This window comes from Fukomys damarensis, unplaced genomic scaffold, assembly GCF_012274545.1.
Source record: "Fukomys damarensis isolate Sample0158 unplaced genomic scaffold, DMR_v1.0_HiC HiC_scaffold_13, whole genome shotgun sequence".
In the NCBI taxonomy this organism is placed as follows: Eukaryota; Metazoa; Chordata; class Mammalia; order Rodentia; family Bathyergidae; genus Fukomys; species Fukomys damarensis.
In genome coordinates, this window is record NW_022900925.1 from 14,525,196 (window position 1) to 14,533,385 (window position 8,190).

General features: G+C 45.8%; 1 protein-coding gene across 2 annotated transcripts in view; it reads right to left on the minus strand.

Moving 5' to 3' along the window:
- The window catches only part of Sgsm2 (small G protein signaling modulator 2), a 34,000-nt gene extending 26,148 nt beyond the window's left edge, over positions 1–7,852 (minus strand). For both annotated transcript variants that reach the window (XM_033762853.1, XM_010642128.2), the window contains exon 1: positions 7,741–7,852. In XM_033762853.1, coding sequence (XP_033618744.1) covers positions 7,741–7,837 — 97 coding nt within the window. In that variant the 5' untranslated portion in view covers positions 7,838–7,852. The remainder of the gene's footprint in view (positions 1–7,740) is intronic.
- Positions 7,853–8,190: the final 338 nt, after the last annotated feature.

Consider the following 8,190-nt stretch of genomic DNA (forward strand, 5'->3'; position numbering starts at 1 on the left):
TGGACAAACGCGGAATGAGTTTCCTGATAAAAAAAAAAAAAAAAAAAAAGAAGAAGAAGAAAAAGACTTTGAAGCACTACTTTTATATAGTTTTGACTTTTCACGCTGGTAAATATGTTACTAGTTCAAAGTAACAAGTATCATAATCAAGTTGGTGAACATCGAGGGTTCCCATCACGAGAAAGGATGACAGGTTCTCTCCAATTCATAAACTCCAGAAAGGCTGGGTCTGTCCACAGCACCCACTCTTTCACCAGCTCCCTTAGCAAACAGGGTCTTTGATGGGTTGGTTCTCTACCCTGTGGAGGCATCTGTTTAAGGCAGTAGTATATAACTTGAACTGAGCAGGAATCAGACAAAGAATTCCACAGGCTGGGACATATCCAAGTATCTCGGGAGCTCACAAAAATGCACTGGGCCTGATGGTTCATACCTGTAATCCTGTAATCCCAGCATTCAGGAGGCTGAGGCAGGAGGATCACTGCAAACCTAGACTATGTAGTGAGTTCAAGGTCATCTTGAGCTACATACTCTCTCTCTTGATGTAGCTCAATGTGAAGGTCCTGAGTTCAACCCCCAGCACCAGGATGGGGTTAGGGGTGTTGGGGATTGAACCTACAACTTCCAGGAAATGCAGCAGTGGTTAACAAGGGGTACTTTATGAGCCCATGGGCCTCAGAAACAAAGCTGGCTCTGGGAAGGGCCCCATTCATTCAACTGAGCCTCTCATGCGTGTATGTATGTATATTTAAAGCTGGGGTTAGCAGCCAAGGGCTCTGGACAAGCCCAGCCCCAGTCTATCCTGGTAAAGGTAGACTAGCCCAGTTTGGTTGAGGTACAGGGACATCACACTGTAGTTAGCACAGATGACATGAGGTTGGGCCAAGATAGTCAGCCAGGAGAGGTGGGGATGGGAGGAAAGCAGGTGTGAAAAGGGTAGCCTGCTCCCCCACCTCTGGCTCAGTTTTACCTTTACACCCAGCTGCCATCTGTGGAATGGGGGAGTTCACTTGTAGTTGCATAGAGAATCTGAGGGAGGAGAATGTGGGCAGAACAGTCAGCCACTGGTGGTTATTTAGTTTTGCAGCTTTGGGGACACTACTCAGAGCAGAACTTTCAGAACCTGAATGCCACGAGGCCACTGGATAGCAGGACCAACACTGTCAGGAGAGGCAGTCACCCAGGAGAGAAATGAAAGGGCAGGATGGGCAAGCTCTTTATAAGTGGGTACTTAGGAAGGTGAGTCAGCTTTCCCCAACTGTCAGGTAGGAAGTTTCCACGTGGCAGACGAGGTGGGAAGAACGAAGAGGCATACCGGGCATTATCATCAGCCACTCTCCTTCCTACTTCTTCTCTGACTGGCCATTTCCACTCAGGGCCTGGTAATCATTGCATCCAGTCAAAAAACAAACATTTCTACAGGAACAACAGTACATTTTCCTCTCACTCCACAGTGGGGACACTGGCTCTTTACTTCAGTGGGTGGGGAAGGATTCAGCCCTTGCTCAACACTGAAAATAAGAAAACAATACTCTCATCAAGACTCTGATTGGGAGGAGAAATAACTGCCCTGATTTTCTAGAACCAAGGTGAGAGAAATGAGATCAGACCATACATTTCCATTTTCTTTGCCATGCTGGGGATGTGGAGTAAGACCTGCATGCATAAGGCTCATGGTGGCTTCCCAAAGAACCAGGCCACGGTCAGCTTCTCACACAATGAACACAAACTAAATTCAGAAAGGAACTCAATGTCTTCCGGGTGTCTCTGGATAGCATGAGCCCTGTTAAGATGACTGCAGTGGGGTCTCCACAAGGGGTACCTCCTCCTCAATGTTTTCAGTCCTCCAGGCTCCACTCTGTGTAGGCCTCACAAGCACACCAATCCTTTTGCAGCAAGACTTTGGACCAACAAGCACAACCTGAGTTCGATCCCCAGTACAAAAAAAAAAAGACTTTGGACCAAGACAGATGGGGGTTCAAACACTGGCCCCTCTTATTAGCTCGCTGATTTTAGGCAAATCACTAAACTTGTCTGAATTTTAGCTTCAATTAGTGAAAATAACAGGTGCTATCTCAGTGGGTGCTGGATGGCAAAAAGATACATGCAAAGGTACAAAATGCTTCATAATTACTGCCTGGCATGACAAGGTCATCCATGAGCACCAGTCCCATATCCCCCTGTGCTCATACCCATGCCACCTTCCCTCCCACACTTACGGATGGTCAGGTTGTACTCCTCTCTTGGGCTAACACATTCCACCTGAACACATCTGAATGCAAATATTGTATAATGTCTCCAACCTAAGAAAACAGCACTACCATCTTCCTTGGCCCTGCATCTTCACTTGGGCAAAGCTCCATTTCTACCGCCCCCGACTTTGGTATCAGGGATCAAACTCATGACCTTGTGCTTGCAAGGCAGGTGTGGCCTCTGAGCTAAATCCTGGACCCCAGCTGCTCCCTTTTATGTAAAACTTCCCGAGAAAATCTATATTAGCTACACATGTTTTTTCTTCCGCCTATCTTTTCCTTTAAAAACAACAAAAAATTTTTTTTTCAGTGCTGGGTATTGAGTCTGAGGCCTTGTGCAAACTTTCCAAGTGCTCTACCACTGAGTTACACTCCCAGCCCTGAACACTTCTTTCAATCTTCAAATCAACCTTGTGGTAGAAGTGTCAGAGGTGAGTGACTGGCTATGGTTATACAGTTAGCAAGACAGCCAGGATGTGAAACCAGGTCTGTCTGACTAAAGACCCAGCCCCCAAGACCACTGCCAATGTCCTCAGTCATGATCCAGCACAGGGTGAAGGGAACTGGTTTTCCAGAAGGCCTTCCTTCCTACTTGATTATTTCTGGATGGAAGACAGAAGTCAGCTGTTCTGAGAATGAGCTGTTCAATCTGCAGGTGAGGAGGAGGAATCCCTTTTACTGAAGTGAGGGCTGAAAAATGAGTATGAGTCTCAGAATCTGCTGAAATGTCTCTGACTGCAATATCCCAGGTGGGACACAGCCTCCTGTAGCACCTGCATCTCTCCCAGCTCATTAGCATTTCCTTGTCATCCCCAAAGGAGCTCACGGCAGGGCAGACCTTCCTGGCTAATGAAAGCTGCTTAGCAACAGGGAGCTAGTTAATAGAGCTCTTGTTATTCCCAGCTCTTCAGACTCCACCCCCGTCTCCCATTACGGCTCATCTTCAGCCCGAAACAACCCTCAGGTTGACCTAGCTGCACAAGTAAGGGCAGGGTAAGGAGACTGATGACTGAGGAGGCAAGGCTGGCCTCTTGGGCCTGGGCTCTTCTCAAAGTCTGGGGGCTGGTGGTGGTAGAAGACAAATGAAGTCCCAGAACCTGCTCTGCTAGATCAGAAGCCTCTCTCTACACACATCAAAGGTTAAACTACAATCCCCACACCCAATCAGAGTAAACAGAGATAATGTGGAGGCAGACATTCTCAGATCTGGAGTTCTCCAGGCTCATGGGTTGAGTCCTCAACTGCCTCAGATTCCTTATTGGTTAGGGATAACTGTGCCTCTTTAAGTCCATGTATTACTAATTCAGATGCACAGTTCAAAACTAAAACTGGGAACAACTGCTCTGTAATTTTGAACCTGAATGGTCTGTGCACAAGTACATGCTAAAAGCACCTTCCCCTCTAAGACAAGGGGTGGCGTGATACCAACCTATGGAAGTGGATTCATGTAGTCACATCAAAAATAGTAATTTGGGGCCAAGGATTTAGCGCAGTGGTTCCGCCGCCTGCCTTGCAAGCGCAAGGACCCAAGTTTGATCCCTGGTACCAAAAAAAAAAAAAAAAGTAATTTGGTTCAACGGGAAGTCTTTGGGGAAGGGGAGGTGGTACTAGGGATTGAACCCGGGGTCTCATGTGTACTAGGCAATTGCTCTACCACTCAGCCACATCTGCAGCCCACAACAGTAAGTCTTTAAAATTCAATTCAGCTGGGGATTTAGCTCTGGTTCTGCCGCCTATCTCACAAGCACAAGGTCCTGAGTTTGATCCCCAGTACCAAAAAAAAAAAAAAAAAAAAAAAAAAATTCAATTCAAAGAACCAGTCCGGGGTATATATAACTCATGAGGCAGTATGTATTTAGCACACACGAGGCAGTATGTATTTAGCATGCACAAGACCTTGGGTTCAAGTCCCAGCAGGAATAAAACCAAACCAAACCAACCAAACAAACAAGAAGCTCAAAAACCAAAGACTGTCGCTGGGCGTGGTGGCACAGGCCTGTAATCCCAGACCTCGGGAGGCTGAGGCAGGAGGATCGCTGTGAGTTTGAGACCATCCTAGGCTACATAGTGAGTTCCAAGTCAGTCTCAACTACATCGTGAGACCCTGTCTCGACATCCCCACCACCAAAAAAAGACAAAAACAAAGACTATCATAGATCCTAATGCAAACCTGACATGACATTTTAGGACAAAAAGGGGATATCAGGGCCGGGGATTTAGCTCAGTGGTTCTGCTGCATGTCTCACAAGTGCAAGGATCCGAGTTCGATCCCAGGTACCAAAAAAAAAAGAGGCCATGGGATACCTGGCCCCCTTTTCTGTAGGAGCTGAATAGTGGTTGCACATTTTCACAAAGAAAAAGAGCTATCAGGTCACCGTGGTCCCTGATAGTTCCCATTGTCTTTGTGGATATTTTCTGTCTGGCTCTGTAGGCATTTAAGTTTGTACCGATGGTCCTGAGCACCTCCCCCCAAGGACCAGCAGAACAGGGGTGCCTTTCCTTCTGGACTGAGTTCAGAACCCTGGAGATCATTCTAGTTTATCAATTGAAACTTGATGAAAGGAAAATTATTCCTTTTGAGTGTGATATCCTGGCTTGCTAGAAAGAGCCTGAGCTTCCATGCAGGAGGCAAAAGCAAAAGCCACACTGCTTCCAGGGGACTCCTGGGCCAAGGGGAGAGCTGACAGCTATTTCTTACTCAAATGGTCTGAATGCGGGACACCCACAAGTTTTCTCCTGCTTGTATTCTTCTAGCCCCTTCTCACTCATTCTCCCACAGCCACCCAAACATGACACCCGTGCACAAACCGTTTGCACGGTTTGATTCTGTTTTCTCTAGTGTACGTGCTTTGACAAAGCTTAGCATTAAGCCCCAAATAACTGGGCCATCTGCAGAGTCCTTCTAGTGATGACAGACACGGGCAGAAAACAAGGGAAACAGCATAGGTGGAAAGAAATAAGAGTTCTAATAATCTTCACAGCTACTTAACATAAGACTGGCCAGCCTTTTCTCCAGCATAGGTGCTGCCAAGAAAAATTGAGATCAGGTTGCTCTTTGGAAACCTGGGAATCAGTACATCATCTCAGAGAACTGGGAAACATCCAGAAAGGAGACGGTTGGGCTGGGGATTTAGTTCAGAGGTGCCAAACCTGCCTCGCAAGTGCAAGTTCCTGAGTTCAATCCCTGGTACCGTGGGTGGGTGGGGGATAAAAAAGACAAAAAAAAAAAAGAAAAGGAGATAGTGGGAACTGAAATCCTGCAAACATTTTCTGAACTCTTACATTGCTAGGAACATTTACAGGCATCAACTCAATCAACACAAAAAATTCCTTAAGGTGGGAATCATTGCCATGATCGTTAAATTTTTTTTTTTCTAAATCTGGGGGATTGAGTCCAGGGCATTATACACACTAGGCAAGTGTTCTATCACTGAGCTTGGTCCTTTTTTATTTTTGATTTTCAAATAGGGTCTTGCTGAGGTGCTTAAACTGGGCTTGAATTTATGAACCTTCTGCTTCAGCCTCCCAAGTAGCTGGGATTACAGGCATGTGCAACAGCACCCAGCTTCACTGCCTTGATTTTAAAGCAAACTGAGGGTGACAGAAGTTAAGAAACTTGTCCAAGGTAACTCAGGTAGTCACCAGGATTCAAATCCCAGTGTCACTCAGAGTGCCTCTGCTCACAGGCTGTCTCTCCCCACTCCATCCCATAGCTCTGTGCTTTATTTTCCTTCAGTTTTTTTCCCCCTCTTTTCTGGCTTGCATGTATTCTTGCTTTCTTTTCAGTATTGGGGATTGAACCTAAGACTTTACATTGAGCTATATAGCCAGCCTTATTTATTTATTTACTTATTTTTGGTTTTCTGACAGAGGGTCTCACTATGTAGTTCATGCTGGCTCTGGACTCATGATATAGGCCAGAATGGCCTCAAACTTTTGGGGATCCTCCTGCCTCAGCCTCCCAAGGGATTATAGGAGTGCACCACTATGCCCTGCTTGAGCCCACCCTTTTATTTATTTTTTGGTTTTTTGAGACAGGGTCTCACTATGTAGTTGAGACTGACCTGGAACTCACTATGTAGCCCAGGCTGGTCTCAAACTCATGGCTATCCTCCTGCCTCAGCCTCCCGAGTGCTGGGATTATAGGCATGCGCCACCATGCCCGACTGAGCCCACCCTTTTAAATTTTATGTATGTATGTATTTATTTATTTGAGACAGAGTCTCACTATATAGTCTAGGTTGGCCTTGAACTCATACTGATATTCCTGCCTCAGCCTCCTGAGCGCTGGGGTTACAGGTGTGTACCACCACACCTGGCTCAGCCTTTTTAAATTTAAAAATAATTTTTTGGGGCCAGGAATTTAGTTCAGTGGTTCCACCACCTGCTTTGCAAGCATAAGGCCCCAAGTTTGATCCCTGGTACCCACCACCCCAAAAAAAATTTTTTTGGAGACAAGATCTTGCTAAATTGCTAACTTGCCCAGGCTGGGCTCTATATTGCAATCCTCCTGCCTCAGCCTTCTGAGTAGCTGGGATTATGGGCATGTGCCACCATGCCTGGCAAGGCCCAGCTTTCTTTATAATTCTTTTATTGTTGTTGTTGTTCTTTTATTGAGTTTATTGGTACATTTTAGGTATGAAGTACAATTACATTCATTATCTTTATAATTCTTATTGCTACCTATTATTATATATCTATCTGTGCAATGGTTTTCTTTCTGTCTCCCTAAAAAGAATTTAAATCTTGGGGCAGAGACTTTGTACATCTTGTCAAGACCGTTTTCCTGCATGGAAAATTTCACCTTGAGCCCTTAGTGAATGTTTGCTGTTGGATGGAAGAGTAACTGTCTAATCACACTGCTGTCAAAAAGCACACCCTCTACCTGCCTGTGGTGGTGCTCACCTATAATCTCAGCAATTGGGAGGGTGAATTAGGAGGGTTACCATGAATTCGAGGCCAGCCTGGGCTACATAGTGAGTTCAAGGGCAGCCTGAAATACATAGCAAGACCCTGTCTCAACAAAACAACCCCCACAAAAAAATCACAAAAAAAAACACACCTTTTTTTTTTTTGGAACCAGGGATCAAACTTGGATCCTTGTACTTGCAAGGCAGGTGGCAGAACCACTGAGCTAAATCCCCAGGCCAACTGAGCTAAATCCCCAGTCCCACACCTTCTAAACTAAGCATGGTAGTGTAGCACATGCCTGTAATCCCTTGGAAGGCTGAGGCAAGAGGATCCCCGAAAGTTTGAGGCCAGCCTGGGCTACATTATGAGTCCAGAGCCAGCATGAGTTACACAGCGCGACCGGAGCACTTAATCTGCCTGAGGCAGGAGAATCACCTGGAGTTCAAGGCTAGCCTGGACTACATGGTGAATTGCAGCCAGATTTGAGAACTACTAAACCTGAGCACTCATTTTTCTGGGCCCCAGGATGTCTTCAGTTCTAAACCTACCTCCCATCATCTCTAAGTCATTCACTCACCACACAGAGCAATGATGTGGCTGCTGTCTTCATGCACAAATTTCTTGGTGACAGCTTCCTCCATGATTTGCTTTACCTGTGGACAAATGGAGAGCATGATTACTTAACCATATTTACTTTTTCTTCTGATCTTAGGACTCCAGGAAGCCTGGGGGTGTAGCTCAGCTGTAGAATGTGTGCTTTGCATGTGTAAAGCCCTAGGTTCAATCCCCAGCACCAAAAAAAAAAAGCCTCCAGGAAGGTAGATAGTTTGGTTCTGAACTCCTGGTCTGGGTTATTAGACATTTACAGAGATGACAAGCTCGTAAGGTAGGGAAACAAACATTTTTCAACACAGCCTACTCTAAACCTTTTGGAGAGGAAACTGGGAAAAACAATGTCAAAACCCACCAAATGGTCAGGGCAGAGGTTCTAGTCCAGATAGAAGTGCCTAGCTTGGAGAACAGGGAC